This window comes from Delphinus delphis, chromosome 7 (assembly GCF_949987515.2).
Source record: "Delphinus delphis chromosome 7, mDelDel1.2, whole genome shotgun sequence".
Taxonomy (NCBI): Eukaryota; Metazoa; Chordata; class Mammalia; order Artiodactyla; family Delphinidae; genus Delphinus; species Delphinus delphis.
Window position 1 is genome coordinate 98706195 of NC_082689.1, and position 22315 is coordinate 98728509.

A 22315-nucleotide genomic window follows, 5' to 3' on the forward strand; every position below is an offset into this window, starting at 1 on the left:
CCTAGAAACAAATCTAAGGAGATAAAAGACCTGTGCTCAGAAAACGATAAGACGATGATGAAAGGAACTGAAGATGACAGAAACAGATGGAAAGACATACCATGCTCATGGACTAGAAGAATTAATATTGTTAAAATGACCATACTACCCAAGGCTATCTACAGACTCAATGAAATCCTTATCAAAATGCCATTTTTCACATAACTACAACAGATAATTCCAAAATTTCTAAAGGAACACAAAAGACCCTGAATAGCCAAAACAATCTAGAGAAGAACAAAGCTGGAGGTATCAAGCACCCTGATTTCAAAGTAAACTACAAAGCTACAGCAATCAAAACAGTATGGTAGTGGCACACAAACAGACACATAGGTCAATGAAACAGGATAGACAGCCCAGAAATAAAGCTACACTTTTATGGGTAAATAATCTATGACAAAGGAGGCAAAAATATACAATGGGGAAAGGAGAGCCTGTTAATAAATGATGTTTGGAAAACTGGACAACTACAAGCAAAAGAATCGAACTGGACTACTTTCTCACACCATATATAAAAATAAACCCAAAGTGGACTAAAGACGTAAATGTAAGACCTAAATCCATAAAACTTCTAGAAGAAAAGATAGGCAATATGCTCTTTGACATCAGCCTTAACAATTATTTTATGGTTCTATCTCCTCAGGCAAAGGAAACAGAAATAAACAAATGAGACTACATCCAAAAGTATTTGCACAGAGAAGGAAACTATCAAGAAAACAAAAAGGTTGCTTACTGAATAGGAGAAAATATTTGGAAAGGATATATCTGACACAGAGTAATATCCAGAATGTACAAAGAATTCATACAACTCAACATCAAAAAAGCAAACAACCCAATTAAAAAATGGACAGAAGCCCTGAATAGACACTTTTCCAAAGAACATATAAATAGCCAACCAGCACATGAAAAGACGCTCAACATCACTAATTATTAGGGGAATGCAAATCAAAACCACCATGAGGTGGCGAACTAAGAGGATGCGGAATTCCCATCTCCACACAACTAGGGTACCTACCAGGCACCGGGGGAGGACCACGGACACCTAAGGGGACGGGAGGAACCCCCAGCGACCGGGTAAGACGTGGGGTGTGGAGGTAGTAGTGAGGGGTGGAGAAGTGGAGGCGGGACCGGACTGGCACCCCTGAGGGGCAGCTGGGGGAAGGGAAGGCATCCCACGCCTGAAGGAGGAAATTGGGGGACCGCTGGGAGGGCAGAGAATCAAAAGGAAGAGTGGCCAGTTTTCTCCTGTCCTCTTGGGCCCCCGGGAGCCTGCTGAGATGCCAGGCCTGATCCTCTGCCCACCGAGGCCCCCTCCAGCCTGGCGGATCCTGAGGGAGTGGGAGGGAGGGAAGGAGGAGCAAAAGTAAAGGCCGGAATTACGGGACTGGTACACCTTAGGGGCGGCTGGGGGAGGGTAGGAGTTCCTACAGCCAGCAGGACCCACCCACGGTTCGGGATCCAGCGGGAATGGGGGAGACCCTGGGGGAGACATGGGGGGACACAGAGGAAGGAAGGGAATGCGGCCAGCGCTTTCCCTGTCCACTTAGGCACCAGGGAGCCTGTTGGGCTCCCAGGCCTAATCCTCTGCCCTCAGAGTCTCCCTACTGCCATGCAGAGCCCAGGCCCTGCCCGTACACCCCCACCCAGGGCCCCACCTCTACACTCGGAGGCCCCCTCTGAGACCCCCTCCAACTGCGCTGGGCCTAAACCCCACCCACACACCCTCACCCCGGGCCCTACCGCCAAACACTGGAACGCCACACTCTGGAGGCGGCCCCTTAGACTTGCTGCCTCTCCGCTTCTAGGACTTCTAGGACGGTCCTAAGCAGAGGCCCTGCCCCAGGCTTCAACAACGCCCGGCCTAGGCTGCGCCCCTAAGGCCTTTTCCAGCTGCATGGGTCCTGAGCCTAGGCTCCACCCCACACTCAAACGCCCCCACCCGACCTCCCCGCCCAGGTCCTGCCCCACCCTAAACCCTGCCCCTGCCTAAGTTCTAACCCTGCCCCTGCTCCGTCTAAACCCCACCCCCATGTAGCCAAGGTTTGGGGGTTTTTTCTTTATCTTTTCTCCTCTTTTATATTGGGGTTCTGTTTCACCTTGTTGTTGACTCATTGTTGTTGATTCATCTATTTTTTTCTAATAAACCTTTTATTTTGCTAATTTTCTTTTATTCTTTATATGTTGTTATTGTTCTACTCCTTTGGGCTTGCTCACCCCCCTTTTCTTCTCTTGTGGTTTTGTTTTACCTTATTGCAGTTGTTTCAATTATGTTTTTATTTTTCCTAATATATTTTTTGTTTTTCTAATTTTATTTTGTTATTTATTCTTTGTTATTGCACTGCTCCATTTTTTCTTTTTTTTTTTTGCCTCACCACATTGCTTGTGGGATCTTGGTTCCCAAGCCAGAGGTAGGGCCCAAGCTCCTGCAGTGGGAGCTCTGAGTTTAAACTGCTGGAGTAACAGAGGACCTCAGACCCCAGGGAATATTAATTGGAGTGAGGCCTCCCAGAGGTCCTCATCTCGGCACCAAGACCCAGCTCTATACAACTGCCTGCAAACTCTAGTGCTGGATGCCTCAGGCCAAACAACCAGTAAGACAGGAATACAGCACCACCCATCAAAAAAAAAAAATTAAATGACAAAAAAATATGTTGCAGACTGGGGGTCAAGGTGAAAACTTACAAGATCAAATAAATGATGACAAAATAGGCAAACTACCTGAAAAAGGATTCAAAGTAATGACAGTAAAGATGATCCAAAATCTCAGTAACAGGATGGAGAAAATATAAGAAACAATTAACAAGGATCTAGAAGAACTAAAGAGCAAACAAACAATGACAAACAACACAATAACTGAAATTAAAAATACTCTAGAAGGAATCGATAGCAGAATAACTGAGGCAGAGAACGGATAAGTGACCTGGAAGATAAAATAACTACTGCAGAGCAGAATAAAGAAAAAAGAATGAAAAGAATAAAGGACAGTCTCAGAGACCTCTGGGACAACATTAAATACACCAACATTTGAATTATAGGGGTCCCAGAAGAAGAAGAGAAAAGGAAAGGGACTGAGAAAATATTTGAAGAGATTATACTCAAAAACTTCCCTAACGTGGAAAAGGAAATAGCCAATCAAGTCCAGGAAGCGCAGAGAGTCCCATACAGGATAAACCCAAAGAGAAACACGCCAAGACACATATTAATCAAGCTATCAAAAATTAAATGCAAAGAAAAAATATTAAAAGCAGCAAGGGAAAAGCAACAAATAACATACAAGGGAATCCCCATAAGGTTAACAGCTGATCTTTCAGCAGAAACTCTGCAAGCCAGAAGGGAGTGGCAGGACATACTTTAAAAGATGAAAGGGAAAAACCTACAATGAAGATTACTCTACCCGGCAAGGATCTCATTCAGATTCGATGGAGAAATCAAAAGATTTACAGACAAGCAAAAGCTATGAGAATTCCGCTCCACCAAACCAGCTCTACAACAAATGCTAAAGGAAATTCTCTATGTGGGAAACACAAGAGAAGAAAAGGACCTACAAAAACAAACCCATAACAATTAAGAACATGGTAATAGGAACATACATATCAATAATCACCTTGAATGTAAATGGATTAAATGCTCCAATCAAAAGACACAGACTGGCTGAATGGATCCAAAAACAAGACCTTTATTTATGTTGTCTACAAGAGACCCACTTCAGACCTAGGGACACATACAGACTGAAAGTGAGGGGATAGAAAAAGATATTCCATGCAAATGGAAATCACAAGAAAGCTGGAGTAGCAATACTCATATCAGATAAAATAGACTTTAAAATAAAGACATTTACAAGAGATAAGGAAGAACACTACATAATGATCAAGGGATCAATCCAAGAGGAAAACGTAACAATTATAAATATTTATGCACCCAGCATAGGAGCACCTCAATACATGAGGCAAATGCTAACAGCCATAAAGTGAAAAATCGACAGTAACACAATGATAATGGGGGACTTTAACACCCCACATACACCAACAGACAGATCATCCAGACAGAAAATAAATAAGGAAACACAAGCTTTAAATGATACAGCAGACCAGAGAGACTCAATTGATATTTTTAGGACATTCCATCCAAAAGTGGAAGAATACACTTTCTTCTCAATTGCACGTGGAACATTCTCCAGACAGATCATATCTTCGGTCAAATCAAGCCTTGGAAAATTTAAGAAAATTGAAATCGTATCAAGCATCTCTTCTGACCACAATGCTATGAGATTAGAAGTGAATTACACGAAAGAAAACAGTAAAAAACAAAAATAGATGGAGGCTAAACAGCACGCTGTTAAAAAATCAAGAGATCACTGAAGAAATCAAAGATGAAATTAAAAAATACCTAGAAACAAATGACAACGAAAACACGATGATCCAAAACCTATGGGATAGAGCAAAAGCAGTTCTAAGAGGGAAGTTCACAGCAATTCAAGCTCACCTCAAGAAACAAGAAAAATCTCAAATAAACAATCAAACGTTACACCTAAACCAACAAGAAAAAGAAGAACAAAGAAAACCCAAAGTTAGGAGAAAGAAACAAATCATAAAGATCAGAGCAGAAATAAATGAAATAGAAACAAAGAAAACAATGACAAAGATTATAAAATTAAAAGCTGGTTCTTGGGGGCTTCCCTGGTGGCGCAGTGGTTGAGAGTCCGCCTGCCGATGCAGGGGACACGGGTTCGTGCCCCGGTCCGGGAAGATTCCACATGCCGCGGAGCGGCTGGGCCCATAAGCCATGGCCGCTGAGCCTGGGCGTCCGGTGCCTGTGCTCCACAATGGGAGAGGCCACAAAAGTGAGAGGCCCACATACCGCAAAAAAAAAGCTGGTTCTTTGAGAAGATAAACAAAATTGATAAACCTTTAGCCAGACTCATCAAGAAAAAAAGAGAGAGGACTCAAATCAATAAAATTAGAAATGAAAAAAGAGAGATTACAACTGACACCGCAGAAATACAAAGGATCATACGACACTACTACAAGCAACTATATGCCAATAAAATGGACAACCGGGAAGAAATGGAAAAATTCTTGGAAAAGTACAACCTTCCAAGATTGAAGCAGGAAGAATTAGAAAATATAAACAGACCAATCACAGGTAATGAAATGGAAACTGTAATTAAAAATCTTCCAACAAACAAAAGTCCAGGACTAGATGGCTTCACAGGCGAATTCTATCAAACATTTAGAGAAGAGCTAACACCCATCCTTCTCAAATTCTTCCAAAAAACTGAAGAGGGAGAAACACTTCCAAATTAATTCTACGAAGCCAACATCACCCTGATACCAGACCCAGACAAAGATATCACAAAAAAAGAAAATTACAGACCAATATCACTGATGAACATAGATGGAAAAATCCTCGACAAAATACTAGCAAACAGAATCCAACAACACATTGAAAGGATCATACACCATGATCAAGTGGGGTTTATCCGAGGGATGCAAGGATTCTTCAACATACACATAATAATTAATGTGATACAACATATTAACAAATTGAAGAATCAAAACCATATGATCATCTCAAGAGATGTGGAAAAATCTTCTGACAAAATTCAACACCCATTTATGATAAAAAAAAAACTCTCCAGAAAATGGGCATAGAGGGAACCTAGCTCAACATAATAAAGGCCGTATGTGACAAACCCACAGCAAGCATCATACTCAATGGTGAAAAAGAGCATTTCCTCTATGATCAGGAACAACACAAGGATGTCCACTCTTGCCACTATTATTCAACATAGTTTTGGAAGTCCTAGCCAAGGCCATCAGAGAAGAAAAAGAAATTAAATGAATACAAATTGGAAAGGAAGAAGTAAAACTGTCACTGTTTGCAGATGACATGACACTATAAATAGAAAATCCTAAAGATGCCACCAGAAAACTAGTAGAACTAATCAATGAGTTTGGTAAGTTTGCAGGATACAAAATTAATGCACAGAAATCTCTTGCATTCCTATACATTAATAATGAAAGATCAGGAAGAGAAATTAAGGAAACAATCCCATTTACCATCACAACAAAAAGAATTAAATACCTAGGAATAAACCTACCTAAAGAGGCAAAAGAGCTGTACTCAGAAAAATATAAAACACTGATGAAAGAAATTAAAGATAACATAAACAGATGGAGAGATATACCATGCTTCCTGAATTGGAAGAATCAATATTGTGAAAATGACTATAGTACCCAAAGCAATCTACAGGTTCAATGCAATCCCTATCAAATTACCAACGGCATTTCTCACAGAATTAGCACAAGAAATTTTACAATTTGTATGGACACACAAAAGACCCTGAATAACCAAAGCAATCTTAAGAAAGAAAAACGGAGCTGGAGGAATCAGGCTCCCTGACTTCAGACTATACTACAGACTATACTATAAAGCTAGAGTAATCAAGACAATATGGTACTGGTACAAAAACAGAAATATAGATCAATGGAACAGGAAAGAAAGCCCAGAGATAAACCCACACACATATGGTCACCTCATCTTTGACAAAGGAGGCAAGAATATACAATGGAGAAAAGACCGCCTCTTCTATAAGTGGCGCTGGGAAAAATGGACAGCTGCATGTAAAAGAATGAAATTAAAATACACTCTAATACCATACACAAAAATAAACTCAAAATGGATTAAAGACCTAAATGTAAGACCAGACACTGTAAAACTCTTAGACGAAAACATAGGCAGAACACTCTATGACATAAATCACAGCAAGATCCTTTTTGACCGACCTCCTAGAGAAATGGAAATAAAAACAAAAATAAACAAATGGGACTTAATGAAACTTCAAAGCTTTTGCACAGCAAAGGAAACCATAAACAAGACCAAAAGACAACCCTCAGAATGGGAGAAAATATTTGCAAATGAAGCAACTGACAAAGGATTAATCTCCAAAACATACAAGCAGCTCATGCAGCTCAATATCACAAAAACAAACAACCCAATCCCAAAATGGGCAGAAGACCCAAATAGACATTTCTTCAAAGAAGACATACAGATGGCCAAGAAATACATGAAAAGATGCTCAACATCACTAATCATTAGAGAAATGCGAATCAAAACTACAATGAGGTAACACCTCACACCGGTCAGAATGGCCATCATCAAAAAATCTACAAACAATAAATGCTGGAGAGGGTGTGGAGAAAAGGGAACCCTTCTGCACTGTTGGTGGGAATGTAAATTGATACAGCCACTATGGAGAAGAGTATGGAGGTTCCTTAAAAAACTAAAAATAGAACTACCGTATGACCCAGCAATCCCACTACTGGGCATATACCCTGAGAAAACCATAATTCAAAAAGAGTCATGTACCACAATGTTCATGGCAGCTCTATTTACAATAGCCAGTATGTGGAAGCAACCTAAATGTCCATCAACAGATGAATGGATAAAGAAAACGTGGCACATGTATACAATGGAATATTACTCAGCCATAAAAGGGAACGAAATTGAGTTATTTGTAGTGAGGTGGATGGACCTAGAATCTGTCATACAGAGTGCAGTCAGTCAGAAAGAGAAAAACAAATACCGTATGCTAACGCATATATATGGAATTTTAAAGAGCAGTACTGATGAACCTAGTGGCAGGGCAAGAATAAAGACGCAGATGTGGAGAATGGACTTGAGGGCCCGGCGGGGGAAGGGGAAGCTGGGATGAAGTAAGAGAGTAGCATCTATATATATACACTGCCAAATGTAAAATGGATGGCTAGTGGGAGGCTGCTGCATAGCACAGGGAGATCAGCTCGGTGCTTTGTGACGACCTAAAGGGATGGGATAGGGAGGGTGGGAGGGAGGTTAAAGAGGGAGGGGATATGGGGATATATGTATACATGTAGCTGATTCACTTTGTTGTACAGTAGAAACTAACACAACATTATAAAGCATTTATACTCCAATAAAGATGTGGAAAAAAAATCCACGTACCCAAGACTTTTCTTATAAGTTGCTTAAAATAAGCAAAATTAAAAGCTTCCAACTAGTAAAAAAAAAAAAAAAAACCACCACAGGACTTCCCTGGTGGTGCAGCGGTTAAGAATCTGCCTGCCAATGCAGGGGACACGGGTTCGAGCCCTGGTCCAGGCAGATCCTACATGCCGCGGATCTTCTAAGCCTGTGCACCACAACTACTGAGCTTGCACTCTGGAGCCCACGAGCCACAACTACTGAGCCCACACGCCTAGAGCCCGTGCTCTGCTACAAGAGAAGCCACTGCAATGAGAAGCCTGCGTACCACCACAAAGAGTAGCCCCCACTCGCCACAACTAGATAAAAGCCCACATGCAGCAACAAAAAAACCCAACGCAGCCAAAACTAAAAATTAATTAATTAATTAAAAAAAAAACAAGGAGATATCACCTGACATCTTTCAAAATGGCTATTATCAAAAAGACAACAAATAACGTGGGGTGATGAGGATGTGGCGAAAAGTGAACCCTCATGCACTGCTGGTGAAGTTATTATGGAAAATAGTATGAATATTCCTCAAAATATTAAAAACAGTACTATCATACCATCCAGCAATTCCACTCCTTAGTATCCAAAGAAAACAGAAACACTTGTTCAAAAAGTTATACACACCCCCATGTTCGTTTCAACATTATTTACAATAGCCAAGATATGAAAGCAACCTAAATGCCCATCAACAGATGAATGGATAAAGAAGATATGCATATATATATATATATATATATATATATATACACACACACACACACACATATATATATAATGGGATATTACTCAGTCATAAAAAAGAATGAAATCTTGCCATTTACGACAACATGGATAGACACAGAGGGAAGTATGCTAAGTGAAATAAGTCAGACAGAGAAAGACAAATACCTTATGATTTCACTTGTACGTGGACTCTAAAAAACAAAACAAATGAACAAGTATAACAAAACAGAAACAGAGTCATCCATACAGAAAACCAACAGGTAATTGCCAGAGAGGGTAGAGAGAAATATATGAGGGAGATTAAGAGGTACAAACTTCCAGATGCAAAATAAATGAGTCACAGGTATGAAATGTACAGTTGGAGGAACATAATCAATTATTTTGTAATACCTTGGTATAGTGACAGATGGTAACTAGACTCACGGTTATCTTTTTGAAATGTGTAGAAATAGTGAATCACTACGCTGTGTACCAGGAACGAACACAGTGTTGTCAATCCATTATTGGGGCAAAATAAACAAACTCATAGAGAAAGACATCAGATTCGTGGCAGGGGGTAAGGGCAGGGAGAAATTGGATGCAGGTAGTTAAAAGGTACAAACCTCCATTTATAAGATAAATAACTAATAGGGATGTAATGTACAACATGATAAATATAATGAACACAGCTGTACCTTATACATGAAAGTTTCTAAGAGAATAAATCCTAAGAGTTCTCATTGTAAAGACAAAAATTTTTTTCTATTTCTTTAATGTTGTATCTACAGAAGATGATGGATGCTCTCTAAACTTATTTAACATTTCATGATGTATGGAAGTCAAATCATTATGCTGTACACCTTAAACTTACACAATACTGTATATCAACTCTATCTCAATAAAACTGGAAGAAAAAAAAGAGAGCAGAGTTTCCCTGGTGACGCAGTGGTTGAGAGTCCGCCTGCCGATGCAGGGGACACGGGTTCGTGCCCCAGTCCGGGAAGATCCCACATGCCGCGGAGTGGCTGGGCCCGTGAGCCATGGCCGCTGAGCCTGCGCATCCTGAGCCTGAGCTCCGCAGCGGGAGAGGCCACAACAGTGAGAGGCCCGTGTACCGCAAAAAAAAAAAAAAAAAATGCTGGTGCCCAGAACCAGTTTACTTTATAAGCAGCCATTACCCGCCACTCTTCATCAAGGGTATTTTTAGGCTTCCTTCTACAAGGCTCCACCTCTATACTTTGATGCCCCAACTAGAGAAATATTAAGCTCCTCGAAGGGGAGAATGAGCATCCTGATCTCTAAAGTCTAAATGACACCATACACATTTTAGGATTTCATAAATACCTGATGAACGAAGCGCTAAAGTGAGGAGAATTTAGAGCAGGGTGAAGCCGGTCCAGGAAGGCTTCCTGGAGGAAGGGGCCTTCAAGAGATTCAGTAATGACAAAAACTCCAGGTCCAAGAAGGAGAACAGGCTACTTCTACACAAGTTTTCTTCACCCTCTGGAAAGCAAATTTCCCTTGCCTCCCCTGTCGAGACAAACTTGAAAAACAGTGACAACACATCAGCTGTCCTCTAAATATACAAAACATGCAGCTGTCAGTTCAACATGATATTTCATCCTTCAGAACGGTGGCACATAGAAAGTCGACCCATAAATTTCCCAGAAAGCTTTGTTTCTGCTGAGTAGATCAAGTCTTCCAAAGAGTAATAATATGTAAAGCCAGAGACCAAATGAGTTTGCTTCTACCCCAATACCCTGTGTGTAGTGTTTTATTTCTAAGGTAAGCTGGATTGTCTTCCCCTTCACTAGAGAAAGAAGACAGCTTTTCTCTACAAATTCCATGAACCTTATCCCCCAACTGGGCCTGACTCCCACGTACGCATGCCTTTGGTTTCCAGTATGATGCTGCCGCCTCCTGATCCCCGTCTGTCAGATCCTGGTACCACCACTGCTGTCCAGCTACCCAGCCCCCCTTGAGATGTGTAAAGCAGCCTGATGAGATGTCTGGCAGGCTCCTGCCGGCCAGAATGGCTCTTACACACAGTTAAGTGCAAACAGGAAATTTTGGCAAGTTTCTCAGTTGGCAGAAACCCTAAACATCAGAAAATGGTAAAGTTTGTTAGCCTGAGACATTTCTCGTACTCAGACTTGCTTTCAGCACTGGGGTTGGCTCCCACTGTCCACCCCCGCTTTTTCCACTTGAAGCTAAACGATGAAGAATGTAAGCGCTCTGCTCCAGTGCGAAGGCTCTGGAAAGTAGCAAAGCTGCCCAGACATTCACTGATTCACCCAACTTTCGTTCAGCACTTTCTAAGTGCCAGGCTCTGAGGAAAAAGAGCTACCCAAAGCAAGATAATTAAAAGATGAATCTACCACAGTCCTCCTCTTTTGACAACCAAGGTATCCATGGGTTCAAAATTCCAGCTGATGGGACTCAAACCTGCAAATTTTGAATTCCCCAAATAAGAGTCTAAAAGTCCAGAGAAACTCCCATGGTGCCCTGGATCATGGTAAATTTCCTAATCACTGAGCCTTAGCAGGTGTCCAGTAAATGGCGGGTGAATCCAGGAATGGCTGGGCCATGGGTACAGGTCTTAGAAGGCGGGACGTTTCACAGAGAAGCTTCTAGAGATTAGGTTTGGAAGATATATCTAAGGCAGGACATGTGTCTACCTTGGAGCCCCTTATCAGCGTTCAGGGAATGTATCCGTTTTCTACTGTTACATAACAACATCTATTTATTAGCTCACATGTCTGTAGATCAGAACTCCAGACCCGGCATGGCTGAGATCTCTGCTCAGGGACTCATGGTATCAGCCAGGCTGAATTCTTTTCTGAAGGTTCTGGGGGGAAATCCACCTCTCAGCTCATTCAGATACCCACTTCTTTCCCGGCACTCAGCTCCTAGGGACCACCTACATTACCCGCCAGTGACCCCTCCAGATCTCCAAAGCCAGCAATGGAGAATGTCTTTTACCTCCCACCCCTCTTGTGATTTGAATCTCTGAGGTCTCCTGTCTCTGACTTCTAGACCCAGATTTAAAAGGTCTTGTGACATGATTCAGCCCATGCAGAAAACCTCCCTATTTTAAGGGCAACTGATTGAGGAACTTAATTACTTCTGCAAAATCCCTTCAGGGCAAGACCTTGATTAGTGTTTGATTGAACAAGTGGGAGCAGATGTATGTATGTACACCAGGGCTCAGAAGTTCAGGAGCCATCTCAGATTTCTGCCTACCACAGGGAAGGGGAGGAAAGGCAGGGAGAGGTGAAGGGATTTCCTGAGGATCACAGTTTGTGTGGTCTCCTTCCTACCCAAGCGCAGCACCACTGTCAGGGAATTTCAATCCCAGCACCAAGTAAGCAGTTCACAGCCACTGCGGCCCCAGCCCCGTAGGGTAGTTGGAAGAACTATGAGTGTGCATGGTGCCTGATCTCAGGAAGCCCCAAGAATAGCTGGGAGAGGGCCTTCCCTGGTGGTCCAGTGGTTGGGAATGCATCTTCCAATGCAGGGGACAGGGTTTCGATCCCTGGTCGGGGAACTAGGATCCCACATGCGGTGGGGCAACTAAGCCCCGTGTGCCACAACTACTGAGCTCACATGCCTCAAACACAGAGCCCACGCGCTGCAACGAAGGGCCCGCAACTAAGATCCGATGCAGCCAAAAATAAAATAAATAAAGCAATTCCTTTATAAAAAAAAAAAAAAGAAGGGCTTCCCTGGTGGCGCACTGGTTGAGAGTCTGCCTGCCGAGGCAGGGGACACGGGTTCGTGCCCCGGTCCAGGAAGATCCCACATGCCGCGGAGCGGCTGGGCCCGTGAGCCATGGCCGCTACCCTTAGACACGGCAGTACGTTCCTTTTTGCTTCCGTAGGGTGACAAGCCTTCTGGTTAAGACTTGAGGCAGAGGGCTGCAAGCGAGTGCAAGTTAAGGGGGAAATGAAAACATATCGGTTGAATCAGTTTTCAAAACACTGCCCCCACTGCATCCTCTTTCCATCACCCTGAGGACACCCTTGCCAACAAGTGGTGAAAGGGCCTGCTAAGAAATAATTTTTCGAGTTCTCATTCCATTATCATCCGGTTAAACAGAGTTTAACAAGCACTGTTCAACACCACCTTAATCACTTTCATTTCAGGGTTACTTCTGGCAGGTACATACAGTGCAAGTTGATATTCAGGGGCTGATTAACACAGACTGTTCCCTGGCTCAGGGGAGATAAAAGCTCAAATGCCCTCCACGATGGCTTGACTTTTCAGAGGCCTGGAAGAATCAGATCCCTTTCAAGAGAGCATCTTTAGGTTTGAACTAATCAGAAAAATTCTGAGGAATGATAAGTTTCTAGAGGAATGCACACCCAAGGGAAAACAGAACATCATTCCCCAATCCCAAGCTCAGGCGTGTTCAGGTATTTATTCAGTCAGCAAAACTTCATTGAACATCTGCTGTGTGCCAGCCCCTATGCTAGGATGAAGAACGGTGGGGAGTGAGATTAAGAATAGCTCCTGCCCTCAAGGAATCAGAAGGAAGGCAGACATCAATCAAATGATTTCACCATTAAATATAAAATTATTATAACTGTGAGTCTTGTTTCAAGGGAGGTTAAATTAAGTCAGGGAGGGTGGGCCATGCTTCCCAGGGGAGATCTGAAGGTGCTCGCTTGGTGAAGGTGCTGGTGGGGTCAGGTAGAGCATGGAGTGAGGCAGAAAAGCATTCCAGGCAGAGAAAGCAACACATGCCAAGACCAGGTGGTAAGAGAGAGCCTGGCCATGGTCTACTGAAGGATTTAAAGGGGGTAATGGGGCAGAGAAATTAAGGAATGTTATAGATTGAGCTGTGCTCCCCAAATTCATACGGTGAAGCCCTAACCCCCGATGTGACAGTATCTGGAGACAGGGCCTTTTGGGAGGTGACTGAGGTTAAATGAGGTCAGAAGGGCAGGGCTCTAAGCTCATTGGACTGGCTTCCTTATAACAAAAAGAAGAGATAAAGAGATCTCCCTGGTGGCGCAGTGGTTAAGAATCTGCCTGCCAACGCAAGAGACATGGGTTCGAGCCCTGGTCTGGGAGGATCCCACATGCCGTGGAGCAACTTAGCCCGTGTGCCACAACTACTGAGCCTGCGCTCTAGAGCCTGCGAGCCACAACTACTGAGCCCACATGCCACAACTACTGAAGCCCGTGCACCTAGAGGCCGTGCTCTGCAACAAGAGAAGCCACTGCTATGAGACGCCCGAGCACCACAACGAAGAGTAGCCCCCGCTCAGCGCTACTAGAGAAAGCCTGCGTACGGCAACAAAGACCCAACGCAGCCAAAAATAAAAATAAATAAATTTATTAAAAAAAAAAAGAGATCTCCCTCTCTGTGCACACAGAGCAAGGGCCATGTGAGGACTCACTAAGAAGGCTGCTATTTGCAAACCAAAGAAGTCTCACCAGAAACCATCCCTGGCATCTCCCAGATCTCAGATTTCTAGCTTCCAGAACTGTGAGAAAATAAACGACTGCTGTTTAAGCCCCACTATCTGTGGTATTTTGTCATGGCAGCTCCGGCAAACTAACACAGTGGGAGAACTGCACCCGATGCAGTTGGAGGGGCAGCCGACCACGAGGTCCTTATGTTAAGGATTTTGATCCTTGACCTAAGAGCCATGGGAAGCCATTAACAGAATTGAACTTGATGGGCCTGAGAATGGGGGCATCAATGGGATCCCAGCAGCTGCAGCACAAACAGCCTAGGCGAGGGGAGATGCAGACATTCCTCCAGGGATGCCACGTCCAATCAAGGTCCCTCAAAGTAGAAAAGGGGCTCCAGGAGCTCAAGCTCTTTTGACGGTCCCTACAAAGGAAGGTGCTATCAGAGAGCAGGGCCCAGGTAAGGCTGAACACATCTATTTACGAGAACTGACAGCAGCAATGGTAACCAGTCTTTTCTTCCGTGCTCAGCACGCAGCCAAGGAGTAGAGGTGGAGAGTCAGGTGGGTTGTTGCAGGGCTGCAGACCAGGAGGGGAGCTGGGCGGAAGGAAAAGGCGGAGAGAGATGACAGTGTGATCCAAGTGGTGGGTCAGAGGACCTTGTCTAGTGGGGCAGGACAGGGCTCCTTGACACCCAATTCAATATGCTTCCACTGTGCTGTCTACACGCAAATGGCTTTTATTCTGAGTGGTTTTAGCATTAATACGCTGAATGCATTGCTCGACGAAGGCTTCTGCTGTCTTCTTACACTTTGGCAGCCCCCATGAGGCATGCAACTAAGACAGATGAACAGGCTTGCTAATGAATGGGAACTGGCATTCCCATATTCCCTTCCACGGGAACGATGCATCTCTCCAACAGAGAAGTGAAATCTTTGAGGCAGCCTGATTATACAAATAAAGCAACATTATTATATTTGTCTGCGAGGGTGATCACAGGACACTTGCAATTTATGACAGATATCACAAGTAGAAAAATAAACATGAAACACCATTTAGTATAGTCACATCCACCCCAGTAAAGGGGGGAGGAGAACAGAGGCAGCAAGCCGAAGACTCGAGGCAAAACTTTTGTCCTGAAATAGCCAAACGTGTGAGTCAAAATAATCTCTCACTCTAAAAATGTCAGTAATTTAATTCTGGTGATACTTCCTTTAGAGACTGAGTTGGTTTAGCCCTTTACACCACAGAAATAGCCTTTACTAAGCAAATTAATGACACAAACATGACAGTAACACCAGAATTTAAACTAGTCGGGAAAACAATTACTTAAAATTTCTCTGGGCACTTCAGAGCATTTTAAGGCATTCATTTTCATGTAATCAGTTGATGTACACAAGGGTATAGAGATTGACTTTTCAATTAATTATATTTCTGCATATGGCCTGTATGTGGGGTGCAGAATTTCCTGAAGTCAATGAAAGGGAAGCTAGAGAAACACAGGAATCAAATGACAAGCCACTGACAAAGGAAGGTCTGGCCGAATTAAACCAGTTAATCCTGAAACAATGGGAAATTGACAAGGATGATGCTAGGACAGGTACTTCAATGAGGATGAATTAAATAGCAACGAATTAAGAGAAGCTCTTGGGAGTAAGCTTTCTTTATAATCTTGCTGTTCTAGAAAATCAAACACAATGGCTATCACAACTGTTTTGTCAGAAAAATTACAAGTGAAGCATTTGTTTCATTCTGAAAAGAATTATTATAAGAATTCACATATGATTAGAAACTATGTTTGATAAAATATAAGACAAATTTCTTTTCATAATTTTCACTTTTGTTTTTCACAATGACATCCCAATAAAACCTCTTTGCATGGGAAATTTTGGACTCCACTTTAAGAAACTAATTTGAAGAGTTTGTTTCAGGTACTGATAGTAAAGAGGAGCCACTGTCAACATCTCAGCTTCCTTTCTCTGTCTCTCCCGTGAACACGTGACTTTGACCTCACATCTGAGGTCTTAAGACCCAGAGGATATGATTCTGATCTCCTCCTTGCTTCTCTCTGGCCCACCCCACAAATATCCAAATATGCGTCAACCTTCTTTTTAGAGTAGTTCAGTTCAGCAGCAGCTCTCCATTTTTTTTCCATCCAAATACACTTGGGACTAAGTCCATATTCAAGATATTCTCCAAGATCAACCCAAGTTGATGTGCAATTCCCATCACTCTCTGTGGCTCCTCCCCTTTCCCTCTGACTCAAGAGAGCAAATCAGAATGCAAAAAAAAAGTGTACCTATTATAGAGTCCTAAGCCTCTATGATGTTTCTTTAATTTCGTAATTTCACAATTATCTGTAATAAAATTTTCCCTAACTATGGTTGAAAGCCCATCACTACCCTACAGGTCCTTAGGAGGTAGCTGTAACCTAGCCCCAATCACTTTACACTCTTGAAAGTTACAAATCACAACTCTTTGTTTAAATTACACTTGTTCCACTTTGAGTGGGGGACATTTGACACATGTGCAAAAGACACAGGCACGAGTGTCTGTGGACCTGGGTGCCCCACGCATTGAAAATAACTCCAAGTGAGAGTTCAGAAATATAAGATGGAAGGTCTGGGAAGAGGGAAAAAAAAAAAAAAAACATGGAAGGTCTGGGAAACCCTCTTGAAAGGAAGGCTCATTTTGCATATTCTCAACATCTAAGGTATAAAGAGACAAATGCACCAGTTCCTTGCCTCCAGAAAAGACAGGAATCCAGACCAGGCAACCTCTGTTCTGGCATGGGACAAGTCATATTAGCCGTGACCGTGCAAAAAGAAATAAGTCTAGTACTGATTTCTCACCGAGCTGCCAAGAGGCAAGAAGGGACACTCATGTGTCCAGAAATGTGTACTTTCACATTGTTATTGCTTTCTCCTGCAAATTGCTTGAGAGCTAGGAGGTGTCCCCACATCTCTTTCCCTCCCAGAGTTCCCAATTTGTTTTCATTATTCACCAGCCCAGCCCCTCAGCTATTGTGAGGCACAATAGCAAAAGATGCAGAAAGGAAAATTAATATGTTCTACATAGACTTCCTCATCTTGGGTAGATTTATGAATTTCCCTTCTGTTACGCAGAAGTTAGCATTTTTCACAATGAGGGGGAAAATTCCGTAATTGTTTTTTTTATTGCCTCCAGAGCTCCAAAGACATCTTGGGCTGTGTTGTCATTTACATTTCACATTAAATGCAAAATATGTTTGAAATGAGCAAATATTTGTTTTAATTTGATACATCTGTTAACTCAAGTGCTAAAAAGACAGCTAAATCACTATGTTAAATTCAGCGATTTGTAAACAATTTATATATTCATTTATTCTGGGTTAAAAATGCCCCAAAGCATAAGTTTTATGAAACACAAAATAATTGCATCGTATCAATCTGATGGATGCAGGGCATGATTTCTTCCTCTTCACTCCATTAGTTTATTTCCTAACTTGTTAATTAGTGAGGCTCCTATTTTTAAAAGCTCTTTGAAATTCACTGGGAGTGGGAACAGTTGCAAGAACTGCTTTGGAAACCTACTGCAGAGGAAATGGGCTAAATAATGCTAAATTCCCCCAAGACATTATCACACGTTGAGCACCTGATTGCCATTCAACAATCTATGCTGGGAACACAGTGGGTGATTAATACACAGTTGTTACGAGGAAGCCTGAGAGAACTAGAAGGAAAGAATGAGGGCTGCTGAGAGAACAGACTCATTCCAGGTGATTACTAATTGGATGAGATGATCTCCAAGTTCCTATTTGTCTCTACACAAAAGTCTGTGACATTCTGATTTTATGTCTGAATGGAGACACAACTCCAACATGGAGACGGACTTCAACTTGGAACAATACCCGCTAGGAGAAGAGACATCTATTCAGAGAAATTTAAATTTTTTAAATAAAAAGAGATTGGTACAATAGAGAACAAAGATGAATCAATTATTTTTTTCCTTGGTCAAATGCAGTCTTAATTCCTAAATTAGGGTGGGAGATTAAAAAAGTAAAGTCATTCATACTAAAGTATTAAATTACTGCTAAAAGTTTAAAATATGCCTAAGGGTATATGGCAGAAAGAAGAACTAGTCTTTCAATAGATGTTCAAGCAAATCCAATGTCCGTTTCTTCCTGGAATATTCTGGGTAGAAACCAATGGGTGAGAGAGATTGAGTTGGGTTGGGTGCCCTTCCTAAGTCCCTAGACAATGTCACCTGCTACAGACGCCTTACTCCAATTTCCAGAAAGGCTGCAACACCTTATCAAAGTTCTGCTTTATTTCATTTTCCTTTCCCCATGAGCCTGTGAAAAAGCCACAGGCAGCCACTCATTTCCCTGCCCTTGTAATGGCAAAGAACAAATCTGACTCCATCTTGGATCTGTTTCTTTTACTTTAACCTTTGTATTCTATTGGTTTTTGCCACAAGAATGTTGCCTACAGCCTGAAATATACAGGATGGCCCACTCTCAAGGCTCTGACCTTTCAAGATATAACATGTTTCCCTTCATATAGAGATAAAAAGTTGCAGAACAGAGAATAACATCTGTCTTGTTGGAGGTTTACAGGAACCTCCTGACCTGACCTACATGTACAGCTGCAAGAACAAAGGATTCCGGCACCAAGAAGTTTGCAACAAGCAGCCACACCCCCTCCCCCTTAAATATAAAAGAAGTTTGAACTCTAACTCGGGTAAGATGGTTCTTTGGGACACTAGCTCACCATCTTCTCGCTCTGCTGGCTTTCTGAATAAAGTCATTATTCCTGGCCCCAACATGTCGTCTCTCAATTTACTGTCCTGCTGTGCGGCCAGCAGTGTGAACTTGGACTCGGTAACACGCTGAGAACCAAGCTTAGAATCTGGGAGCTGCACTTGAGTGCATTTGAACTAGGTCTTCTCTAAGCCTGAAACTGCTCCTCTACGAAATGGAAATATAAGCCAAGAGCACAGCACCTGATGCAGAGTCGGCATCCCCAAACCACAAATTCCCTCCTGTCATTTCGCACAGACCCAGAGTAAAGTCAGGTCAGTTGTACGGACACACCAGAAGCCAGGGGCATGGCTGGGACAATACCCAGTTCTTTCCATTTCTCTTCAAGTGCCTTCCAATTTTCTTTCCTAACTCCTTGCCCTAGAACCTGTTTCTCAGGTCTCCCACACCAAAACAAACAGCACCATGATTTATTCCTTCTCTGATGCCACACTGGAAAGGGAGCTGGGGAAAAGGGGAAACATTGTCCTAACAGCTCCCCCTTGACTCACACACACCCACAAGGATATCTCTTTCTTTTTTCCGCTAAAAGACATTTTTAAAAACTCTTTGCCCCAGTCCATTCTGTGTGTCTCCATGAAAGCCCACCAGGCCCCTCTTCTGAGGCCTTGGGGGGCTACTAATCATGGGCCCCTTCCTTCCTGGCACACAGGAGGATCTGACTTTAAATATTTGCATCACAAGAAAAGTTTGGAAAACGAAGCGAGTTCTCTGAAAGGGAACTGGTATTTGGGATGATCAATCAAGTCTCGGGAAATCTGTGAAGCCAGATTTTCTGAATCAGACAAACAAGCCAGGCGGTCCAGCCATGTTTCTGTGTTAAGAAACAGATCCTCACTTTGTTATAAAGTAGAAACTAACACACCATTGTAAAGCAATTATACCCCAATAAAGATGTTAAAAAAAAAAAAGAAACAGATCCACCAGGGCAAACACGCCAGCACTACCTTGGGGAGTGTGTGTCTGAGAGCTCCAGTTTCTTAAGACTTGGGTAGGAAATCACTTTGGGGGAACAGAGTCCCAGCCTGTGTGTGTTCCCGACAGCCTCGTTTCAACAAAGGAGGAGAAAAATGGGAACACAATCTAATTGCCTGAGAAAGGTTCTCCAGGATAAAGATGGGCTAGATAAGGATGCTGCCTTCCATCTTCACAGAACTGGGTCCTTCTCAAAGGACTTTCACCTGTCTCATATCACCTAGCCGGACCCTCAGATTTCTCAGCGTTATCTTCCATTTTACCCAAGCTATTTTGTGACTTGGCCAGCCATCGTGCAGCTGCCACTGCGGAACATACCCAGCCCTTCTGACTGCTGGGCTAATGCTCTTTTGACCATAACCCAAGTCCCCAAAGCAGAGAGAAGAAACATGCAGAGGCTCAGAACCATGCCTCTTCAGCCTCAACGAACTGAGGTTCACGCTCTTAAGGCAAGGCTTGAGTTTAGAGGACCGCGGGCGGTGACGGGGGGTACGGGGGGGGTGAGGGCGGCTCCCAGGAGGCCCTCCACCCAGGACTCACTCAGGAAGATGATGGTCTGCCTCCGGGCGCTCCTGTTCTCCTCGCTCTCCGACTTCCTCACCTGCAGCTGCTGCCCCTGGGCCGCCAGCGTGCCCTGCTTACTCCTCGTGAGCGCCTGCATCATGCTCCAGCACATGAAGGCCACGGAGGCCAGGACCACGAGGTAGATGACGAAGGCACCGAAGATGCTGGCCTGGAACACGGTCCAGCGGCTGGAGAGGTTGGTGCAGATGGACATGTTGGAAATCTCCGGTTGCTCGTGGTGGCGGGTACGGGAGCGGTTGCACGTGAGACCGCGGTGACTGGGCACGTTCGCCAAGGGGTACTCGACTCCCATGGCAAAAAGCAAAGGCAACGCCACCAGGGCGGAGGTGACCCAGACGAAGCCGATGAGCAGCTTCACCTGGCAGGGCCCCGACATGGCCTTATACCGGAAGGGGTGGCAGATGGCGATGTAGCGCTCGAAGCTGAGCGTCAGGACGTGCAGCAGCGTCGCGTAGCTGCAGGCCTCGAAGAGGAACGTGTGAAGCTTGCAGGGCACGGTGTAGCTGGGCGTGGTCAGGGGATTCCAGATGATGCTGTAGAACTCCACGGGCATGCCGATGAGGAAGACCAGGATGTCGGAGCAAGCCAGGCTCACCATGTGATCCGTCACCTCCTTCTGCAGGTAGCCCTTCTTCTGCAGCACCTGGGTGACCCGAATGGTGACGCTATTCCCCAGGACGCCCACCACGAAGATGGCCAGGTACACCAGGATGAGGGTGATTTTGATCCAGGAGGCCACCTCGAACCCGGGAACGTGGCTGTGGTCGATGACCTGGGAGCAGTCACTGCCAGGACGGCTGGGCGAAGCCATGAGGAAGGCAGCCAGCCAGGCCGCGGCGTCCAAAGACCTTCTGAACTTCCTTTCTTCCTACCCGCGCGGCCCGAAGTTCTCGGCCGCAACTCACTAGCGTGGGTGCAGGGCTTTTTCGAGCTCACCTGGACAAGGTAACAGGCTTTCGGGTGCTTTCACGGAAACTTCGCGGAGCAGCCCAACCTAGCCGAGGGTGGAGGCGTCCGAGGGTGGGGTTTGAGAGGTGGGGGTGTGTATCTGGGCGAGGCGGGGAGAGCGCGGAGGAAGGAGGTTCCAATCTCGCTGCAGCCAGTGAGCCCACAGCCCCCAGCGCGCAGGCCCTTCCCTTCTCTGTCCCCGGCGCTCCGCTCCCGGCTGCCTGGCCCTGGCGCGCCAAACCCACCCACCTGGAGCACCCTCTCCCGAACGGCTGGAGGCGGGGTGGTCAGCGATTAATCATTAACCGCCGCCGCCTGTGCTCCCGGCCGCAGACCCAGCCCAGCGGGGGCGTGCTCAGCTCACAGACATGGTCCCGACACCAGATCTTGGCCCCGGAGCACGGGGCGACGGGTGGCCCCATCTTCCCCGCCGCCCACGCGGCCACCGCCGAGTCAGCGTCGCCGTCCGGTCCCACGCGCATCCCACCGCGTGGAGGCACAGCCGGGGGGCAGCTGCAGTGCGCTCCTCGGCTTAGGCGCGGAAAGACCAAACCGCCCCCTCCTGCCCTGGGGTCCCTTCGAAGGTTTGGGCCACCACGGCCAGTTTGGGGGACGGGGGACGGCTGGACCCGGGCGCCCGCCTCGGTCGCTGGCCAGTTGGCGGGGCCGCCTTGGCGCAGCCGGCAAGCTTTCGCCTCCTTGGTGCCCTGCCGTCGGGCCCTGGGGTGTTGGCACTGGACGGTTAGGCTGTGCGCTGGCTGGAGCCGCTGCTCCAGGAAGTCGCCCCCAAGCAGGCTACTAGGTCCCCAGAGAAGCCCTGCATTTCCCCAA

The 22315-nt window shown here is 44.7% G+C and overlaps 1 protein-coding gene across 1 annotated transcript in view; it reads right to left on the bottom strand.

Moving 5' to 3' along the window:
- GPR39 (G protein-coupled receptor 39) overlaps positions 1–21998 on the bottom strand; it is a 229418-nt gene extending 207420 nt beyond the window's left edge. The window contains exon 1 of the mRNA XM_060016918.1: positions 20492–21998. Coding sequence (XP_059872901.1) covers positions 20492–21347 — 856 coding nt within the window. The 5' untranslated portion in view covers positions 21348–21998. The remainder of the gene's footprint in view (positions 1–20491) is intronic.
- Between the last annotated feature and the right edge of the window lie 317 nt (positions 21999–22315).